We start from the raw sequence: 23,872 nt of genomic DNA, 5'->3' as shown, positions 1-23,872 counted from the left end.
AAGATTGTTGAGCACTTTCATTCTTATCAACTCGAGCCATTGAAGGAGATGATTCAAATTGACTCACTTGAAGCTGATAATTATAATTATGAAGCACTATGCACAACTGCGTAAATGAAGTAAACTCAGAAAAGAGAAGCTTATCCCTAATGTCTTTGTGTAAATTAGCAATAAAAACTCTTTGAACATCTTGATCAGGCATAGGATAAGCAATTTGAGAATATAAATGTTTATATCTACCAATAAAATCAGTCACTTTTTCTTTAACACCTTGCTTACAATGAATCAAATCAGTCAAAGTAATCTTAGGACCAATATCATTGTGAAATTGTTGAATGAAAGCATTAGCTAATTGTCGAAATGATGCAATAGAATGAGGTAAAGAACAATACCATTGCAAAGCTTTATCCCTAAAGGTTCGAGTAAACAATTTAGCCATAAGTCTTTGATCATGAGCAAAGTTAGTACACAAAGTTTGGAAGGTTTTCACATGAGTCAAGGGATCACTTTTTCCATTGTAAAGCTCCAATTGAGATACTTCCATATGTTTAGGAGGGACAACCCGAACAATGTCATCGGATAATGGGCTTGCCATATCAAATGTGGGCACATTAGACTTGGATTGGGTAATGGAAGCTAACTGTTGCTGTAAGGATGAGACAGTTTGGGCGAAGCTACTGATAGTTGTTTTGGTGGATGGATTGAAATTGGACATATTGGATTGGGATGGAGTAACATTGTTGCGTGTAGGTGGAGGTTGAAAGTAAGGACGTGGAACACTATGATATGTAGGTATGGGAGATGATTGGGTCACAAATGGAAGACTCATGGAAAGAGGTATAAAAGAATTTTGGGCTAAGTTATTGATAGTTGTTTTGGTGGATAGATTGAAATTGGACATATTGGATTGGGATGGAGTAACATTGTTGTATGTAGGTGGAGGTTGAAAGTAAGGAGGTGGAACACTATGATATGTAGGTATGGGAGATGATTGGGTCACAAATGGAAGACTCATGGAAAGAGGTATAAAAGAATTTTGATTAACAAGGTTGCCCCCTGGACTAACATGTGTAGGATTAACATTTTGAGTGGATGTAGTCATGATAGAAGATGTAAATGTAGGCACACTACGCAAGGATGTAGGCATAGGAATAGAATGGTTGACTTGACTAGTAGCTTGAGTGTAACCAAGGACTTCAGCACAACTATTGATAGGCATGATATTAGTGTCAACAATATGAGCAAAGTCACACAACAAATCAACACCAATTTTATCACTTTGAACCATTCTTTTTAATCCTTCAATCAATGGAATTGTCTCACTTTCCGGGTATTGTTTACTCATCCATTGTTGAAGATTTTCAAATTCATTGTCAATCTTCTCCAATTGGTCAATTGAAACCCTAGTTAGTGATTCATCCACATCATGAGAATTATGAAAAGAATGAGGATATATGACATTATTTGTTGGATTAGAGGAACCACCAACATTCTTCTGAAATAAGTTATCCAAATTAGGCTCTATATCCTTAGTAATTAAACCTTGGGAAGCCTTAATTCTATAACTTCTTCTCACGGGAATAATGTAGGTAGGACTAATGGTAACAAAACTCATGCACAAAAGAGGGAAATTTCAAATTGTGATTAAACAATGCCAAATTTTGTAAAAGTGATTGATTAACCAACTAATTAAGCAATTTGATTTGTGAATTTGAAAGATAAATGCGTCTAAATTATAACATAGCATATCTTAAAGATTAGATCTGAAAATAGATTTGAAAAAGTATGCAACCCACAAGTAAATTTAAAAATTATAAATTAGGGTTTTTGTTAATTTAACCACTAAATTTATATAATTCAATTGAAGATTAGATCTATGAGTGCAAGTTTGAATTTTAAATTGCATAAGCAATCAGATCTAAAATAATTAATCCAAACTAGGCAACCCGCAAGTTCAATTTTATAATTTAAATTAGGGTTTGTGAATTTAACCTCTAAATTTCTGTAATTCAATTGAAAATTAAACTTGTAAATGTAAATTTGAATTTGAAAATGCATAAACAATCAGATTCGAGAACATAAATCAGAAATCAAGGTGTAAGATGTCGGGTTCACCAAAATGTAAAGGTGAAAATTTAGGGTTTCACCCAATATGTAGTAAAACTGTAAAACCACTAATTTTTACTTAGGGACCATTACATTAGGGAAAGATGGAATTTGATAGATCTAAGCCTTAAGGATCAAGATTCTCATCAAATTCCAGGGGTTTTAGATGTGCCTCTTCTTTCTCTTTAAATTGAATTGATTTAATTAATGATGCTGAAACTAGGGCAAATGTATGTAAATTGAAGCAATTATGCATAAACAATGAGCTACAGTCGTCATGAACTTGGATCTGAGCAATATGTGAATGTTCGGATATCTTCCCAAAAGGTTGACTTGAATTGTTGGGACCAGAATGCCGGTTGCTTTGGTCCTTTGAACATTTTGCCATCCAAAAGGGAACCTGTTCGTCTCTGCGAATAATGTTGATCTTGAAAATTGCAGTACTGTACTTGTTCCTACACACAATAGAGAAAGGAAAATGGTTGGGAATAGGGGGCTTGCCTTAGGTCATGTTGACGACTGTTTTGACACACTTGCCAACAGTCAGGTAGTCAATGTGAACACTCACCACCTCTCCTGAAAAGCAATAAGTTCTGGGGAACTGATCACTCCAAGGTCTCTATAGTCGGGTCTCAACGGTGATGGGCAGCTCAATGGTTGATGCGGTTGTACCTGTTAAGGGGCTTGCTGGTTGAAACTAAATCCCAATAATCTTTAATAACTTAACTTCCTTTTTTTTTGTATTTTATGATTTAAGATTCTCCTGGAAATAAATTGCAAAAGATAGGAAAACAAGAAAATAACAATGAAACCATTTCAATAACAACTTAATGAACTACTTAATTAGTACTCTGCAATCCAAAAATCATCAAATATTATCCAAATCAGCATTCAATAACAAACCTCCAATAAACCTGCAAAGTCAGCAACCTTACAAATTCATGGAAAGAATATCACCACAATATCGTCTACCCCAGTAATTCTCATACACCACTTGCATGCGCAGTATGATTCATAAAGCAATAAATAGAAGATCAGAACAAGCTGTTGATTTCAAACAATAGACATTAACAGACTGCAAAGAACAAACTCATAGAACATATGCATATATCAGACAATCTATAAGCTGCTTCTTGTATTAACTCCAAAGAATGTATCACAAAAATAACTCAAGTTCATAACAATCTGCAAAAATAATCTAAAATCTCTAAGTGGGCCTCAAATCATCAATTTGTGGACCCTTACAAATGAACCAAACTTCTCAATTTATAGAGTTTTCTGCCCTACTTTCTAGGAAATAACCCTAATCTAAATCAAGAACTCAAAAGCTAGGAGTCACAATTGACTTGTAAGTCTCTGCCTATATACTCCAGTTAACTATTACGAAATGGAGACTGGGTGAGCACTACGAAGACCATGCTGCATGAGCCAGACTTTCGTAGTCATGCAAAATTTTGCTCAAAACTGAAGCATGAGTTGGAGGCGCAGTTGAAATCCCAGTGGGATGATCATGCAAAAACTCCTTTTAAAAGTCATGCTATCATTAGCAACGACATGTTTATCTTTCACTTCTTTTTATAGGATTTATAATTGTTGATGATACATGCAATTACTTCGGTAGGAGGATCAGTAACATGCTTAATTCCGAACTTGTACTTTTTCAAAATTTCCTCCACATTCTTTATTTCCCTTTCTAACTCCTCTATTGTCTCTACAGCTTGTTGACACTGGGTTATCAAATATGTATATATGTCCATCAATGCAACACTAAACTGAGCCGGAGGTGCAAAATGTTGTGCCTCATAAGCATCCCACTGGCGGAGTACCTGATCTTCCTCAATAGCTCCCACATTGGTTATTCCAAGCCCAAACACTCCTAATAACCGTCCTACAAAATTCTCGTACGTTTCCACTATCTTGAGGAGGGGAGACCAAATATCTGTTATATCCTTCACATATTGTTGAAGCATTTCCATCTTCAACTCCAAAATGTATGTGTAAGATTGCAAATTTTTACAGCTGTCTACACCCAAGAGGTCCTCCTTTACTATCTCTTCTTTGCCAAGACTCAAAACTTTATTCAAGACCCGAAACTCCTTACATATTTACTGCAAAATTTAGCTGAAATAATTCAAAATTTCTAATTTGAGGTGCTAACAGCCTACAATAATTCTTTTCTCTAACTTCAAAACTATCTTGGAGGTTTGCCCAAAAATCCTCCAATGTAGACTTATGCCCCTCATTTATTCTTTTAAAAGCATAAATTCTAGGACAACTAAATTTTGTAGTAAATTCTACTATTTGGGGGCTAGGACAGCTGATGAGCATATTGAAGCGTTCAAAGATGCAATCGTTCGTGACAACATTGAACACCAAGATGTGGTATGCAGACTTACCATATTCACTTGGGGAGAATGAATATAATTGGTATTTGACTCTACCAACAAATTCCATCACTGGCTGGGATGTTTTGGAGAAATCTTTTATTGATCAATTCCGAGTGTATGTTGATCCTGGAACATTGTACCATCAATTTGCCTCTCTTAAGAAGTCATCGAATGAACCTCTGACAACTTTTAATAGCAGCTTTCAAAGGGCATATAAGAGGTTACAGGCTCCTTACCAAGTAGCACTCAACGTAGCAATTGACTCATATCTGAGAGCTATTGACCCATGGACCGCTATGTTTATCAAAAAGAGTGTCCCCGAAGATCAAAGGAATACACTGGCGAAGGTCTATGCATTGGCAATCAGCATGAATCACAAGTTGAACCAAACACCAGGGGAAATTGGATACAACTTACCCATAGGATTGAATCAAGGGAACTATAACCAACTCCTTGGGGTACCATCGCCTTTACCTATAGGAGCCCCAATAATGAACCCGGTTCCAATCTATGCCTCTCAGCCTCAGTCTAATCAACAGTTTGCTGCTCAAGCTTTAACTTGGCAGACTAATACCAATACCGCTACCACTCAAACACAATATGCTGGTCAAGAACAAGGGGCGAGTCAACAATTTGGTAATTCCCACGCAGCAAACCAACCCCCAACTACGATGCCTGAGAGTCAGGGATCACACATATCCACTGAAGTAGAAGCATTAAAGAAGATGATTTCACAAGTTACTGCAGATTTGAGTCAATTGAAGATGAATCATCCGGGAGGGTACAACCAACCCCAATCATGCAATAATCAGCGAAATTATAACAATCAAAACCAAAACCAAAGGTATAACAGCAAGCCAGACAATAGGCAATGGAACACGGGTCCAAACAACGGTGGGGTGAACCATGATCATCCTAATGCACGAGATAACCCAAATAATACACAAAATGTTAACCTTGCTGATATGAATTTACTGACTAATTGGTGTAGGTTGCATGATACAACATTGCATTCCGAGGTTAATTGCACCCAGTTCGAAAAGATCATAAGGATCGCTCAAGCTGATTTTCAACCAAAGGATTGCTCTAATGAGGAACTTGAGAAAGTTAATACCGCAATGTTGGTTGACACGTTCCTATGCAAGGAGTTTCAAGCAGAAGCTGAAGGTGAACCGTATGTTTATGATGCTCAAGCCTTTCAGACCAGAAATAATTACAACCTTGGGAGTCAAGGCAAGGCTCCATTAACAAAACCAACTCCTCCAAAGGGTGGATTTGTACCTCCCGATGCGAACGCGAGTAACAATCCTCCTCCTCAAGCTTTTCAAGGAGCACGTCCTAGATAAACTCAAGGGCAAGAATATGTTTAGAAAGGGTCTTTTGATGCTACCTAGGAGATTGAGAGGACTGCCACCACTATGTCCCTAATGGAGGTACTGAAATATTGCCTTGAACAAAAGAAGGCTCTCCTTAAGAAGTTGGAACTACTGGAGTCTCAGAGCAACGAGGCTAAGATGGTTGATTTGAATGAAGTCAATGCCAATGTCAGTAACGATGCCATCGAGAACCCACCATTTTTACTTAGTTTGAAAATATGTGGAAAGAATCTGCATAACTGTTTGGTAGATTCAGGTGCTTTCGGTAATGTAATGCCATACTCTATATGTCAGAAGCTTGGTCTCAATCCGGTGCGTGCAAACAGTAAGGTTGTACAATTGGACAAGACTGAGGTCAATGTAATTGGAGAATTAAAAGATGTGTACATCCAGTTGGGTGCCGATCCTCGCATATCCCGTTACATCGACATTCAAGTAGTTGATATTCCAAAGGCTTATGGGATGCTTCTCAATAGAGATTGGTCAAAAACTTTGGGAGGCTACTTCTCAACCTGTTTTACATATTTATGGCTTCCATGGAAGGGAGTGAGTAACCAGATCCGAATTGACAGTGAACCCAAGTTGAAGAAGTTGGTCACAGATTATGGAGCTCCCAATGAGGTGGCATATGCTGAAGTGAATCCAGGAGGCTATAGAGTAAATGAAATTCTCACTTTCTCCACAGCTGTCATTCCCCAGTTACGTCAAGCAGATATGACTGAACATAGAGGGTGGGTGAAGGACTTCATTACAACAATAAAACAAGGGATGTATTTGCTGGGGGATACCATGAAAGTACAAGATTTGCTGCTCCCAAAATGGAGTCGAATACATCATGAGGAGCACTCGGAGATGTCCTGTATCCCGTGTCAAAACGAAGTTACAAAATTGATGAGTCTGATCCCATGCGAATATATTGATTGTGATATTACGGTCGAGGATATTCAAACGCCAAGTTGTGAGAAGATAGTTCTTCAAAGGGAGAAAGCTGCAATAGAAACACCCCAGTTGAAGCCATGTAGACAAGAAATCCTTATAGTAGAGATTGCCAAACAAGAGGAGGAAGAGACTCCACCCAAACAAGAAAATGAAGAGACTCAATCTCAAGTGCAACTTCAAGTAGAGCAGTCCACTCCCAATACTCTTGAAGTACTCTTAGAACCTGTAATTGAACAACCTCATGTGTTGCAAGACCTTGAACTCAAGGGACAACTACCACCTTCAGAAACTAATCTGATCACTGATACTAAGGCGAGAATGTAAAGAAACTGAAAGATGAAATATGGTTTCTAAAATTTAATGGGTCTAGATCCAAGCAAGGTAGTAGAGCAGGCGTTGAGTTAACAAGTCCCAAAGGGAAAACCTTTCTAGCCTCCTATCGACTCCAATTCCCTTGCACTAATAATACGACTGAATATGAGGCCCTAATTAGAGGACTACTCTTTGCTCATAAGAAGGGAGCCAAATGCTTAAGAGTGCAAGGAGATTTTGAATTGGTGGTTAAGCAAGTGAGAAGCCAATATGCACATCATGACAAAAGGTTAGCAGCATATAGGAATAGAGTAGGGGGTTGAGGATTTTGATGCTTTCAATATCCAGTTGGTGCCCAGGAAAGTCAATGGGATATCAGATGCATTGGCTGTAGCAGCAAGTACACTAGAACCAGTGAGTCAATCTCCTTTGAAGAGATTTTCCGTAGAGTTGGTCTCCACACCTGCTGTGCCCGATAACATCAAACACTTTCAGGTTTTCGAGGATGATACACACATTCTAGCTTTTCTTTTTAATTCGGGGGCTTTTGAAGAACAAATCATTGATGAGAAGGGTAGATCAGATGATCTTGATGAAGGGGGTGACGAAGAAATTGTAAATTTGCCTACAAACGTCATTCCCAAAGGTATGGTCACTCTAGAGAGGCTTTTTGATTCCTATCCCAGGGTAAAAGAGAGATTGACAACGTATTCAGATGCTGGGAAATATGAACCACATAATATTGGTCCAGAAGGTCAAGAGAAGATAGTGTACATTGGGAAGATTTGTACTCCCAATGAAAGAGAGAAAATTCTGCAAATCTTAAAGGAGTACATTGATGTTATAGCATGGGGATACGGAGATTTGAAAACTTTCGATACATCAATCATCACTCATGTTATACCTTTGAAACCCAATATAAAGTCGTTCAGACAGAAGCAACGATCGGCGAATTCATTGATAGAACCCTTGATTTTCAAGGAAGTTCAAAAGCTGCTTGGTGCGAGGATTATTTTCCCAGTACATCACTCCACTTGGGTTGCCAACTTGGTGCCAGTAAGGAAAAAGAATGGGGAAATCCGGCTTTGTGTTGATTTTTGCAACCTCAATAAGGCGTCAGAAAAGGATAATTACCCGCTCCCTTCCTTAGATGAGGTATTACAAATCGTTAATGGTTCACAGATGATGTCATTCCTAGATGGTTATTCTGGATATAACCAAGTTTTGGTGAAGCATGAAGACCACATGAAAACAACATTTACTACGAAGTGGGGAACTTATGCATACCGAAGGATGCTGTTTGGGTTAATCAATGCTGGAGCAACATTCCAAAGAGCAATGGATACGACTTTCAAAGACCTGATTGGCAAATGTATTATTATATATATGGATGACCTGACTATATTTTCCAAAGTCAGAGGAGATCACCCGAACCACCTCCGTAAAGTTCTGGAAAGGTGTCGAAGATATGGGATATCTCTTAACCCCAAGAATTGTGTATTTGGGGTGGCTAAAGGGAAGCTCCTCGGTCATGTAATTTCTGAAAGAGGGATATCTATAGACCCATATCGAGTAGATGCATTGTTAAAATTACAGATGCCTGGAAGTAAAAAGGAGATGAGATCTTTCTTCGGGAAGATCAATTTTGTCAGGAAATTTATCATTGGGTTTGCAGAGATAGTCAAGCCACTACATGAAATGATGAAGAAGGATGCTAAGATTGAATGGACTACTGAAGCAAAAGAGGCTTTCGCCCAGATCAAGAAGTCCATCACTGAAGCTCCTGTATTAACTAGTCCTGACTATACTTTGCTATTTTATATATGTTCTTTTGCTTCATTGCACTCAGGCGCAACTGTTCTCACACAGAGGCAAGCAGGGGACGAGAAACCCATCGCATTCATGAGCTCCCCTTTCAAGAGTGCTGAGGTGAGATATTCTGCTCTTGAGAAACAGGCTTTTGCTTTAGTAAGAATAGTCAAGAAATTCAAACATTATATCTTAAGGAGTAAAATCTACGCAAATGTACCTGATCAAGCAGTTAAGTCACTACTTATGCAATCAGAGCTGGGAGAACGCCGAGGGAAATTGATGGCTATTTTACAAGAGTTTGATCTGGAGATGCATCCAATGAAGTTATTTAGAGGCCAGGGTTTGTCTCAAGCTATGGCGACTGATATCCCTCAAATCCAATGTTAGCAGTATACGTTGCAGTCATTCACTCAGGACCCATGGTACATGGATTTGGTTTTTATCTTGCTGAATAACAAGTGTCCTAAGGGGTTGACAGCCACGCAAAGACGAGCTTTAAGGCTCAAAAGTGCCAATTATATGATCAAGGATTCGACACTTTATAGGAAGAACTACGAAGGTATTTACCTTTGATGTCTTGATCATCAAGAGACCCGTAAAATGATTGAAGAATTCCATGGGAAGTATGGTACAAGTCATGGGTCAGCAGATGCCACTGCACATCAGATTTTGAAGGCTAGATATTACTGGCCTAGTATTTTTAAAGATACTCCTGAGCTTGTTCGTCATTGTCATACATGCCAAACTGTAGCTTCCAGAGAGAGGAATCCCGCCATGCCTCTCCAACTAGTGTTTGAGGTAAGACCGTTCCCAATGGGCATTGGATTTCGTGGGTGTCATTAATCCTAATCCATCTGTAGGAAATTAGTTCATTCTTATAGCAACGGATTACTGCACCTGATGGATGAAGGCCATAGCATGTCGAAATGCTATTGCGGAGGTTGTTCTGAAATTCATTGAAGAACATCGTCACCAGGTTTGGTATTCCATTCGCTCTGGTATGTGACAACGGCCCTGCTTTTACTTTTGCATAATTGATGCAATGGTCATATGAGTATAAGGTGATATTGAAATTCTCGTCCAATTACTATCCGCAAGGTAATGGAGTAGCTGAATCCACGAATAAGAATATCCTAGATGTTATTAAAAAGCTACTTGAGAAAAATCCCAGGGATTGGCACAATCAGTTGAGATACGCATTATGGGCTGATCGAACTAGAGTTAAAGCCGCCCTGGGAACTTCCCCATATTACCTTGTTTATGGCCAAACTCCTGTTTTCCCGATCAATTTACAAATACCTGTCCTCTAGCTAATGAAAGAACCTGAAATTGAGGGCCAGGTAGAAGTTCGTCTCCTAAATCTATTAAAACTTGATGTGAAAAGGGTTAATACCTTACAACACTTTGCTAAGCATCAAGCCGTTGTTAAGCGATGGTTTGACAAAAGAGCCAAGGTGATAGCCTTTCTGATCTCTGACATAGTTCTGTTATGGGATAAGGCCAAGGAGAAGAAGGGTGATCACCATAAGTTTGAAAGGTTGTGGTTAGCTCCTTACCAGATTGCCGAAATTTTAGGAGAGAACACTTTTAGGTTAAGCTTTTTGACTGGAGAACTTGTACCATTGCTCTTCAATGGCCAGTTCCTCAAACACTATTTTGATTAATCTACAGTGGAGCTTGACCTATTGTACTTTAGTAGATTAGTTGTTTTGTTTGTTTTGTTTGCTTTGTTGCTTGTTTGGGTTTGCATGTTGTTGGCGTGTTTTTGCTTTGCTGCATGCCCGTTTTCCCTTTTTGTTTTTGTTTGTTTGTTTCATTTCGTTCACTTCCGTTTTGTTGTGTCGGGATACATGTTTATCCTCAAAGATTCTAAAGGATGGGTGTTCTTTGCATGACAGGTTGCCAAATTTTGAGAGACTTCGACTCTTTGCTCTTTATAATTTCATTACTGTTTGGTTAATCTTGAACCCATTGTCTACACTCGTCCAAAGGTGGTATATTATGGTTTAAATATGATTTGAGTTTTTGACTCTCAATTGAAAAAGGCTAGCTTGATTACTTAGCACTACCATCACACTAAGATACATCAAACTTTTTTGTAAGATATCAGATGAACTTGTTTCCAAGTGAAAAATCAGAAGTCAAGATGTTTCAAGTTGTCCACCGTGGTTCCCAACCCAGTAATCGGGCTTCAATGTTTGAAAGTTGTTTAAAGATTACGAAAGAGATAGTCCTATATTCCATGATGTTTTAAAAAAGAAGATAGAAAGAAAAAGAAACGATCCACTTAAAGCAACTAAACTTGGGTGTTTCAAGTAATCTACACCGGGGCAATGGACGCTTGGCTGGTAGTGGAGCATTGCTTGATGGGAGCCAGAGGTATCTCTGTTGGGGCTATGAACGCCTGACTGGTAGCAGAGCTATGGCTAGGATAACCTTGCACGAAACACATTGGTTGATTTCACCTACGTAGCTTGGGCTCAATTTCCTTTGTTTGTCTTCATTATTGAAAACGATGGAGTAATAAATCACGCGCACACACTTAAGAGTTAATCCTGTTCAGTTCTGGACTTGGTTGTTTGTTCATTGGTTCGCTCATCTTTTTCTCTCTTATACATCCTTTTGAATGATAGTAGCCTTAGGCATTAGGTTACACCAGAGATTCTGAAGTTTTAAAATGCCAGGAGTCATTTTTCCCATATAGTCGCCATTTGTTATGCTCTGCATACCTAACCCATTAGTTTCCTTGTCTTAAAAATATGGGTCCCTCTCTTTTTTTTGCTTTTTGTGGCTTTGTTTTTTTTTAGTTTCTGCTTGGACACCCCGGAGTCTCGAGGAGTCCTTTGTTTGTTTTTGAAGTCCTACCCCGGAACCCCAGAGTCCCGAAGTAGGCGTTTATTTCGTTTGTTTATCTACCTCGGAGTTCTGAGGTTGGTTTTTGTTTGTTATGTTTGTCACGACCTCAGAATCCCAGGTCCCCGGAGTGTCGAAGTTGCCTTGTCTCTTTTTTGTCGTTGAAGCCTCGGGACTTCAAAACCTCGAAATCTTGAGTTCTTCATGTTTTGTTGTTAGTCACTTTGGAACCTCGGAGTCCCAAAGTTGTGTTGTTTTGGCAACCCTAGAGTCCCAAGGTTGTTTTGCTTGCTTTCCTTTTTTCACCTCGAAACCTCGGAGTCCCGAGGTCTATCAGTGTTTTTGGCTTTCATCTCGAAACCTTGGAGTCTCGAGGTGAATTTTGCTTTCTTTTTGTCTTTTAACGTCGGAACCCCAGAGTCTTGAGGTATCTTGCCTGTTTTTTTTTTTGCTTTCACCTCGGAAGTTTGAAACCTCGGACTCCTGAGGTCTTGTTTAAGGCGATCGTAGAGACGAAGTTCTGGGGGGTTATAAATAGGAGGAATGAACTTTTCTAAGTTCATTTGTCCATTCAAGTTTTCCAAACCTTCTAGTTGTGACCTCCCGACTTCGCGCCTTCGTGTTGCTGAGTTTTCGTGTGTTTTCTCCCACCAGGTTGGTAGATTTTATTCCTTCCTTATGTTTTCATGTTTATATCTTTTAGTTTTTTTAGTTTAGATTTTCTTTTTTTGGTGTTCCTCGTTTTGCGTGTCTTGTTCTTCCCGTGTGCCCTAGATTTTCCTAACCTCGGAACCTCGAACCCTCAGAGTTTTAGGTTGGGTAGTTTTCTTCACCTCGGAACCCTGGAGTCTCGAGGTTGATTCCTTTTGGGTCGTTCTTTCACCTCGGAACCTTGTATCCCCAGAGTTCTGGATCATCTCAAAACCTACGAGTGAACTATCCCCAACCTCGAAACCCCGGAGTCTTGAAGTTCTTTCCTATCTGGCCACTGTTTTGACCTCGGAACCCTGGAGTCCTGGAGTTCCGAACATCTTTTTGGCACTCGATTGAACTACCTTGGGACTCCGGAACCCCGAAGTCAGCTTTTCCCATTCATCCCAGAACTCCGGAGTTCCAGACTCCATTTGTTTTATCCACCCCAGAACCCCGGAGTTCCAGACTTAGTTTTTCAAGCCTATGCTAACCTCGGAACCCCGGAGTTCCAAAGTCAGTCGTTTTAAAAGGGAGTTATTCACCCCGGAGTCCCGAGGTGTATGATTTTATTGATATTTTTTAAGTATGCAATGGACTTATTTGTGATTCTTTCTCGTAGATCAGAGCATTTAGATTGATGCAAGTTCTAGCAAGAGAGGCAAGGTGTTGGACAAGCTTCGTATAACCATGAAATATCAATATCAAGGGCAGGTCTATGTTTCGAAGTTGATGACCAAATCAAATGGGTGACAAATACAAAGGTGGGGCATATCGAGTTGGAAGACATCAAAACACAATTGGACAGACCAAAGCTAGAGGCCCCGCTGAGGAGAATTAAGAGATCAGGTCTGGTGGAGGCAACCATTTTCCCGCAATCGTTCTAGGCACCCGAATTCATTATGACCGTTGCACAGTTCTATAATGCAGATACCATAAAGTGCATAGATGATCAAGGTAGAACTGTAATTGATTTATCAGCGGATATGTTGGGATTTGAGTTTGGCATCCCTGCGAGGGATGAAGTAATCCTGACAACAGAGGAAGAAGCCGCCGGAGTATGGAATAACAATACTGCTTCAAACAAGAGGCATATGAATGAGAACTGGTTGGAAGAGGAGAGGAAGACAGGGCTAAAAGCCACAACTATTTTTGAGGGCAGATTTCAAGGAGCCACAACGAGACTTAATCATCATGTTGAGCAAGGCCTTCGGCTAGTCAGATTGTCGGCACTTCCATTCCTGGATGTTTCATTTTATGACAACTATACTAATAGGGAAGCAATACTTTGATTGGGCCCAAATTCTTTCGGACAACATACATAAGCAGATGGAGGTGCATCAAACGAAGAAATTCTTCTTTACCTCCTATGTTATCTGGGTGGCTGCCCAAGCAGGTAAATTCCTAGGATTGCAAGTAGAGGGCCAACTAGGCGATGAGGAAGGGCAGAAGGTGTGGGAGTATTACTCACAACTCCCTCTGAACAACGCAAAGGCACATTTTAAAAGAATAAATGATGCTTTCCTTTTCCCTGTTATCTTCAAACTCACAGGGGATACAGGTTATAGGATAAGCCTAGAAGCAATGGCAATCATTAGAGAGTGGGCATGTTGGTTTATTCAGAACCAACGCTCAACTTATATCAGGGTTAGTGGATTCACAGGGAACCCTATGTTGCTGCCGCGATACCACAATGATCGCATTATATTGTTGGAATATGTCAGGCAGATGCTCGGCCTTCAATCCCATTTGTCCTCAAAACACAAAACGGGTATAGATTTTTCAGTTTCTATTGGTTATTTCTCTTGTTCTAAGATTCAGGTAGCGAAGACAGCACAACAGGAACTTCAGGATTTGAATCTTAAAGAATTTAATTATGCAAGGGAGTACTATGATCCCTACGGCAAGCTAAAGCAAATCATGCCAAAAGCATATGAGGGGCATAAGTCTAGATTGGAGGATTTTTGGGCAAACCTCCAAGATAGTTTTGAAGTTAGAGAAAAGAATTATTGTAGGCTGTCAGTACCTCAAATTAGAAATTTTGAAATAGAGACCAATCTCCCCAAAGAACTAAGGGATTATGGTGAATTATTAGACTCTGTATATAAGGAGCAAGAAATTGATTGGAAGCCTCTTTCTCCGATAAGGTGGTCAGCACAGGAGGATATAGATATAGACAGAGTAACTCAGGCTGTTGTAGATAGAACTAGACAATGGTTAAGTTTGAGGGTTAGGCCAAGCACTTCGAAAGGGAAGCAAAAAGAATCTACTTTAGGTGTTCCCTAGTCAAGGGGTTATAAAGAGTATGCTCATAAGACAAGGTCCAGCTCTCGAAAGAACACATCAACTAACCCGGATAAAACTGCTGAACCCGAAGAGAGTACTGAGGAATTGTTGAAGAAAGTCAAAGAACAAATGAGGAGATCTAAACTTTTGAAAAACGCTGCAGATTTTGGAGTAAGAGAAGGGCTGGGAGTTGTGCCACTGGCAGAAGTACTTCCTGTGACGACGGCAATTGGACAAACGCCAGGAGAGGGCACTCAGGAGAAAGATGAACAAGGGAAAACAGATGAAAGTGCACAACCTCCTCCTGATACGACAAGTGTACCCACTCAGTCTCCATCTACTGTCGCAGTGCAAGCTCCAATTTTGACCTCAGTTGCTACCGCCCCTATGCCAGTACCAACTGATACAACAACATTGCCTCCCATGACACAGGTGTTGAGACCTACCACGGAAACAGTAAGTGTCCATAACATCGAATCAGACTCTGACCAAGAGGACGAGCAACCTTTGGAACAACAACCACTTGGGGGAGAGAAGGAATGAAATGAGGCTGAAGATTCACAGGAGGAAAGGTTGGTCTTAACTCCACAGGACCAAGAACATTTACTGAAAGAGATAGCCGCCGAGCAAGGTATGGGTGAAATGGATAAAGATGGCAAGACATTTGAAGAAGAGGTCAGTGATGAGTTAGGAGAGTTACATAAGCAACAACTGTTGAATGTTGATACTACTCTCCAAACTAGTTTGGCTTGTCAAGTTGCTTCATCCCAAGACCCTAAGCATACAGAAGAAGAGGAGAAAGATGAAGCAGAAGAGCAGTTAGACGTGCATGTAGTGATCGCTGACATCATGCCCCATGAAGGTGAAAAAGATAAAGATGTGCTGCAATGGTTGAATTTCACCTTCGAGAAAAAGAAAAGGTAAGTAGTGCTACCAAAAGTTACACTACAACAGTCAATCACTGAAGAACCAAGGAAAACTAAGAAGGCCAAGACCGTACATCATTTATCAAGAACAGGTTCTGGTGAGGTGATCGCAGATATAGCAGTTCCTACACAAGCAGAAGGTCAAAGCTCCCCGAAGTACCAAGTAACACAGGTGAAACTGGGTAAGCAGACTAAGTGGGGAGAATTAGATACCTTAGAATTGGCTACTAGCGTCATCAGGGGGTGAATGGAAAAAGAACATACCTCCGATTCAGAGGTCAAAGCACAGCTGGAACAATACAAGCAGCTGTTCGTAGAGATGGGCAAGCCTTTGGATACTTGTGTAAGTGATAATTTACCTTCAACCTCGTCACTCCTAGAGGGAGAGATAAAAGCATTGGTTGAGGTAAGGCAGGTGGCTGCCATGGCAAAGTCATGGGCACAAATAAATGCCTCTAAAATTAGATTATTTTTGCAGAACACCATGAAGGAATATAGGAAGCTCAACATTTTTAGTAAGCAGTTTCGGGTCTTGAATAAAGTTTTGAGTCTTGGCAAAGAAGAGATAGTAAAGGAGGACCTCTTGGGTGTAGACAGCTGTAAAAATTTGCAATCTTACACATACATTTTGGAGTTGAAGATGGAAATGCTTCAACAATATGTGAAGGATATAACAGATATTTGGTCTCCCCTCCTCAAGATAGTGGAAACGTACGAGAATTTTGTAGGACGGTTATTAGGAGTGTTTGGGCTTGGAATAACCAATGTGGGAGCTATTGAGGAAGATCAGGTACTCCGCCAGTGGGATGCTTATGAGGCACAACATTTTGCACCTCCGGCTCAGTTTAGTGTTGCATTGATGGCATATTTGATAACCCAGTGTCAACAAGCTGTAGAGACAATAGAGGAGTTAGAAAGGGAAATAAAGAATGTGGAGGAAATTTTGAAAAAGTACAAGTTCGGAATTAAGCATGTTACTGATCCTCCTACCGAAGTAATTGCATGTATCATCAACAATTATAAATCCTATAAAAAGAAGTGAAAGATAAACATGTCGTTGCTAATGATAGCATGACTTTTAAAAGGAGTTTTTGCATGATCATCCCACTGGGATTTCAACTGCGCCTCCAACTCATGCTTCAGTTTTGAGCAAAATTTTGCATGACTACGAAAGTCTGGCTCATGCAGCATGGTCTTCGTAGTGCTCACCCAGTCTCCATTTCGTAATAGTTAACTGGAGTATATAGGCAGAGACTTACAAGTCAATTGTGACTCCTAGCTTTTGAGTTCTTAATTTAGATTAGGGTTATTTCCTAGAAAGTAGGGCAGAAAACTCTATAAATTGAGAAGTTTGGTTCATTTGTAAGGGTCCACAAATTGATGATTTGAGGCCCACTTAGAGATTTTAGATTATTTTTGCAGATTGTTATGAACTTGAGTTATTTTTGTGATACATTCTTTGGAGTTAATACAAGAAGCAGCTTATAGATTGTCTGGTCTATGCATATGTGCTATGAGTTTATTCTTTGCAGTCCGTTAATGTCTATTGTTTGAAATCAACAACTTGTTCTGATCTTTTGTTTATTGCTTTATGAATCATACTGCGCACACAAGTGGTGTATGAGAATTACTAGGGTAAACGATATTGTGGTGATATTCTTTCCATGAATTTGTGAGGTTGCTGACTTTGCAGGTTTACTAGAGGTCTGTTATTGAATGCTGATTTGGATAATATTTGATGATTTTTGGATTGCAGGGTACTAATTAAGTAGTTCATTAAGTTGTTATTGAATTGGTTTCATTGTTATTTTCTTGTTTCCCTATCTTTTGCAATTTATTTCTAGGAGAATCTTAAATCATAAAATACAAAAAAAAAAAAAGGAAGTTAAGTTATTAAAGATTATTGGGATTTAGTTTCAACCAGTAGGCCCCTTAACAAGTACAACCGCATCAACCATTGAGCTGCCCATCACTGTTGAGACCCGACTATAGATACCTTGGAGTAATCAGTTATTACTTTTCAGGAGAGGTGGTGAGTGTTCACATTGACTACCTGACTGTTGGCGAGTGTGTCAAAACAGTTGTCAACAGGTCAAACCCCAGTTTTGGAATTAACCATGAAATAGAATTGAAATGTAAATGAAGTACTCTAATAGAAATGATTTCTTTTTGAGGGAAATGCTGAAAATTTCTAAAACACTAATGATATACTTTTTAATTAAGTTTTGTTTGTCTTCACAAGGAATTAGGGTTTCATGTAGATAGTTTTCATAAAACATAGAACATGAATGTCATCTCCAATGCTTGAAAGATGACTGATTGCTTGCACTTGAATTTGAGTCATGAATGCTTGATTGATTGATCGGATGTATCTCAAAATGAGAGGGGTAGACCTCCTTTTATACATGCTAGTCAAAAAACAAATTAATTTTTCAACATGAGACGACACGGGATCTAGGTTCCCGCTCAAATCATGTTACCATTGTGAGGCCCCAAAATGTGCCCTTTTGTAGAGAACGAGGGCGCCCAACACCCTGGTCCTGGATATCAGAGACCCAAGATCTTGGGGAAGGAAATGCAGATAATGAAAATTTGAGTGAAATACATGGTGTGAGCAGAATCGGGGCTTCAATCAAGCCTTAGGGGATGAAGGCCAAGGTGAGGGCCCAAGTGAGGACAAAATTGTAAGGGAGTACAATTTAGGACATTACATATTGATTCCCCTCCCCCCAAACAATATTGCTATATTGGTTCCCCTTCCCTCTGCCCCCTCTCAGTATAACTATGTGCTCATCGAAATTTACAAATGATTTTTGGAGAAACCTATGGAAGAATTTTTAACATCAACATTTCAGATCACTTTGTGATCTATCACCAAGATGACTTTAGAAGATAAATTGTTTTGAAGTTTTAAATGTTAAATACTTTAAGAAAATGAATGATCATTAGTGGAAGGGAAAAATTTATAGTTAGCACTTATAATTCAACCATCCATCTTTATACTTGTGAAATGAAAGTTCATAATTATAATGTCAGTGGTTGATAATGCTAACGTGTGTAGTTGCAATACAAGGTTCAAAGGGAGAGAGCTTCAAACAAGCTTGAGGCTATCAATCCTTTCTCACATGACTTTTCATCTGTATGGATAATCGGCTATCCTTTGCTTTATCTCAAATTGTCAAACAGATCTTTTTGTTTTACTCAGATAAAGAAAAAATCACAATTGGAAGGACAAGAAAATTATAGTTTTATGAGTTTTTGTGGGAAGTTAAACAACCACAAGAAATAAATAACTGAAGCTTAAGTGATCAAACATCGACAAGGGTGAAAAACTCATGATTGACAAGGATGAAAAACTCATGATTGAAATTAAGGACCTTTTCATTCCTTCTGAAACACTTTATTACAGTCGTATAGAAAGACTACAATGGTTTCCTCTATCATTGACTTCATTCCATGTCTTCGGAAACATTTTTGAGGATCTTTCATAGCTGCTTCTCCTTCACTTCCTTGGAAGGTGAATCAATTTCTGTTAGCAGATCTTAGCTTGATTTGTTAGAATGTTGACTAGTCTAAAAGTTGTTACAATTCTATTACAATTCCTTTTCTCTTTAAAATTTTTGACATAATGTTTGTTGTGTTCATATTAAAAAGACCTATTTATGTGGTTGTCCCTCATCTTCTTTTTGTAGGCTTGGTTCCTTTTAATGGTTTAAAATGCAATGGCAATCCATTCTTAGTTACTGGGTTCAAGCCCTGGAGCCCGGATGCGGGTCTGGTCTGCTCCAGGACCGGATCTGTGTTCGGTACGGGGTTTGGTTCACCGGAATTCATAAGCTTTATTTTTCCTATATTAATTCGTGGTGAGATTATTAATTTATTTATAAATTCAATTAATTTTATAAATAAATTTATTGATTATTATATATTATATTATTATAATATAATTTAATAGATTATATAATAATATTATATATTCATTTTTTATTTATAAATTCATTTAATTTTTTTGATAAATTCATTGATTATTATATATATTATTATATAGTATAATATAATAGATACTATATTATATTAGAATAATATATATTAATAAATAATATATATAATATATATATATATATGTGTGTGTGTGTGTGTGTGTGTGTTACATTGTTTTTGTACTAACGAACCCAAACCCCTTTAAAAAAATTTGTCGAATCGGCTAACCGGGTTCTCGATCCGAACTGGTGCCCAAACCCGAACCCAAACGAGCAACTTAGAGTCCATTCCTCTCTTTTTACCTATTCTTCTTCAGCTCTTTCTAAAGGTAGTCTCTTTCAGATTTTCTTGATTAAAATGTCTATAATCTAAAATTCATGAAGGCTTTAGTTAATTAATGTAGAGCTTCTGGTTTTAATTGTGTTAACGAGTTTTTTACTTGCTAATGCAATTGAATCCAGAAGCTCTAGATTAATTTACTATGGATTGTGGAAATTTGATATCATTAAAAGGCTTTAGTTGCCAATGCTTTTAGCGCCCCAGCTATTTGCATAGAGTGATGACGGGAGTTAGCTTGCAAGTAAAGATCCATGTGCATTTTACTTCTATATACTTGATGTTTGGAAGTGCCATCATCATTCCCAAGAGAATATATTTCCAGTGTTTTTCCTCATCTTGATGGTGGATCATGAAATGTGATTTGAAACATTGATGCAAAAAAACTCTACATGGCTGATGCATAAGCATTCTCTGTTATTATCATTCCCACCTAAAAGAATGCCAAGAAAAGGAATAAAACCATCTTACTCTGATTCAACTGTGAATTTTAATATGTTGTGAAAGATTATTGAGATGTTAAAGGAAATTATGATGGCCTCCTTAATCATGCCAATTTCTAATGGATATGCATCAAGAACTTTCTTCTCGAAATCTTCTCATAAATAAATTTTCAATGAACATAGAGTGCTGATGGCTATACCTTCAGTTTGCTTCTAGATCTTGCCTTCAAAGATTAAGGTTGATTTTGGCATCACTTGTTTTGTAGTTTCATTATTAGTGATCCATCCAATTAGTTCAATAGCTTCAAAATTAGATGACAAAACAATGTAAAAAGCATTCTCAATTTTGAATGATCATCTGCCTCATGCTTGTGTAACTGACATTATAGTCAAGAAACAATGAAATATCTTGAACTCTTCAATCAGATTCTAATGATCTCATTTGCAGTGTGAGGCCAGAAGTATCTGGACCTTGTTAATTTTTTCTTATACAAGAGCTTGGTCATGCAAGTGGTTGTTTTGTTAGGTAGAGATTGAGCTTTTGACCCTTGGTAGGGTGATCTGTAACCACTTTAATAAACATGCATCTTTTCAGCCCACTTAAATTCATTAAAGGACTTAAAGGTCCAATCTACCTCTTTCAACAATTCTTGACATTGCATGGATACAAAGTTATGAAGTTCCTAGCCAACAACTTCGTATTTCTTTGACATTTATTGTATTTATACGACCCATACCATATCCTAATTGGAAAGGGTAAACATCCAAACACCTGTTGATAATACTTTCCTAGCAGTGGCATCTAGTTCAATGTGACTTCCCAGCAATTATCCCAAGATTTCTATGAGAAATACCTTGACTTCCATGTGACACAAAGTTGGAGGACTTGGTATGTCAACTATCACATCTGGGACTTATTTATTCTTTTTGTCTGCCCTGTCTAGCTTATAGCTTACAGAAATTGGCTTTTTACAAGAAATGCCCCATCTTTTCATTTAAGATGGAGAAACTACCTGGTAAAATGGTTGGGCTTCAAGCAGGTCATTAGGGACTCTTCAGGAGAGTTCTCAAGGCTTTATTATTGAGAACAAACTTGCCATTACATGATTCTCTTAAAAAGTGACGGATTACTAGCTCTATTCACCAAGCATCACAAAGCTTGATTAACAACATAAAGATTAAGAGCTTTGTAAAATAGGTAGTGCTTCAACTTTTAGACTGAGTATTACATATTAAGGCCTCTCTCTCGGTTGTGATGCAGTTGACTTTTGTTCGTTGTATGAGTTTTCTTGTGGAATGCATAGGATGGCTGAACATGTGAGTTTCTTTTTTGGATAGCATACATCTTATGTTGTACTCAAAAGCATTGACATGCACATAAAACTCTTTATTGCAATTTGACTGGGCCAGAGTATGTGATTCTTGATTCCATGACCTAAAATTTGTGAGCCTTTCTTCCTTCCAGATTAAGGAATATGATGTTTTTGCAAGTTTTTTTTTGTAATGAATTCCTTTAACACCCCACATGACCAAGGAAAGTTTTTATAACATGTGTTCTCGGAGGCATCTTTCTTGAAGAATCGCTCTCGTCTTGTTTTGGTTTGTCTTCAAACCAGCTTGACAGAATATGTGAAATAGAGACATGACATTCAGCTTCTTGCTAATATTCTTCTGACGTTTTGGAATTCAAAGTACTGACATGCCAAGTTAATATAGTCATGATACACATGGTCTCCTACATGTAGGCTTGATTCTTGGTAGATATGACAAGGTACTTAATTGCGGTGAGCTCAGATCAACTTGATATAGCCCATACAGTTAGAAAATATGAGTAGGTGTGATGGTTGGTCACAATGTTCAAATTACCCACATAAATTTAATTAACCTATGCTTAGTACAAGATAATATAGGAAAGTGATCATTCCTATATTAATGCTCTTTTCTTTTAATTGTATGTCAAACCTGGGTAACACATTTGTTGAGGACATTGTTTTTCATTCTTTTTAGCTGTGTCCTATTTTTTTAATTTTTCTGTTTCTACTCATGATACAGGTACCTGAAAAGAGGAGTCAATGATTTGGGTAGGGTAGCAAATGATGTGGAGACGGAACAAATTGTTCTTGATGAGGATGCAGGGACTGGGAAAGGGAAAATGAGTTCTGTCGTCCAGATGAGGGGATCAATACCACTTTTCTGGTCTCAAGAAGCTTCACGTCTGAGTCCAAAACCTGACATTATATGTAGGTGAATATATCGTGGTTTTTCTTTCAAGAACTATGGTTCATAGCTTTTCAGTTCTCATAAAGGAATACTTGAAGGATACTTTCAATTACTCGTGTCTGGTAGAAGTCTTAATTCAATGCTTTTAATGCTACAGTACAGAGATATGATCCAACTTATCAGGCAACAAAGCTGCACTTTGAGGATCTTGCTAGGCGATATGGCAATCCGATAATTGTCCTGAACTTGATCAAGGTATCTGCTCTACTCTTGTTTTTTAATTTTTAATTGTGTATACGTTCCTGGTTTTATTATCTAAAATTTTGAAATTTTGTTATGTTAATATGACAATGAGATGTTGGAAGTAGATCAAAAGACAACATAAGAGAATGACAGATTGATAATCATTTTAATTTATGCTGAATACTGTTTGTTTTGCTGCAACATGTATTTAAATCCGATCAGTTAGAAGACAAAAAGATTTATTCCTTGTTTATACAATGCTCTATGCGATGTTTCTATGATAATAAATATTATATACATTGCACTGTATAAATGGAAAGTAGCTTGCTTAGGAGTGCTTCTGGATTAAACTGTGTAGTGGTTTTAAGCATCAACATTTTGGATCACACTTGTGATCCATCATCTATAAAGTGTCTCGTTGCATTAACCAATCTCATTTATTCTCTCGATTGTTGTCCTGGGTTGACATCAGGATGCACATCTATAATTAAGGCCAAAGTTTTCAGACTCTTAAGAGTTTAGACATTCTTATGGGGTGGTACCATGCAATCTAATTTTAGTAAAATGAAACTTATACACACGTTACTGCTAATTCTTGGAGCTTATGGTGCATTTCCTCTGCAAATTTATATGCAAAAACTAGGTGTTACTTTATTAAAAAATTTAGTATTAATTTGACAGTGAGATGTTGAAATTTTTCAAAAGATCACATAAGAAAATCTCAAAATGATAACCTTCTTAATTTATTCTGAGCAATTTTTATTTTTTATTTTTTGTTGCAATGTATATTAAAATCCAATCAGTCATAAGACAAAAAGATGTTTTTCTTTTGTAATAACCATCCCATATTTATTTTATTGAATTTTTTTCAACTGGATTAAATTTACAATGCAATGTCCTTGTTGCTTTCTGATCACCTAGTTCCCAAGATGGGCAAGGTGAGAGCATACGGTGTATAGAAC

The 23,872-nt window shown here is 38.1% G+C and overlaps 1 protein-coding gene across 1 annotated transcript in view; it reads left to right on the top strand.

Moving 5' to 3' along the window:
- Nucleotides 1-23,872, top strand: part of LOC131050857 (phosphatidylinositol-3-phosphatase SAC1) — a 90,376-nt gene that overhangs the window by 26,461 nt on the left and 40,043 nt on the right. Inside the window, exons 6-7 of the mRNA XM_057985156.2 lie at nucleotides 22,500-22,687; nucleotides 22,825-22,922. Coding sequence (XP_057841139.1) covers nucleotides 22,500-22,687; nucleotides 22,825-22,922 — 286 coding nt within the window. The remainder of the gene's footprint in view (nucleotides 1-22,499; nucleotides 22,688-22,824; nucleotides 22,923-23,872) is intronic.

Source organism: Cryptomeria japonica, chromosome 1, assembly GCF_030272615.1.
Source record: "Cryptomeria japonica chromosome 1, Sugi_1.0, whole genome shotgun sequence".
NCBI classification, from domain to species: Eukaryota; Viridiplantae; Streptophyta; class Pinopsida; order Cupressales; family Cupressaceae; genus Cryptomeria; species Cryptomeria japonica.
The sequence above is the reverse complement of the archived record's forward strand: the minus strand, read 5'-3'. Positions and strand labels throughout refer to the sequence as shown.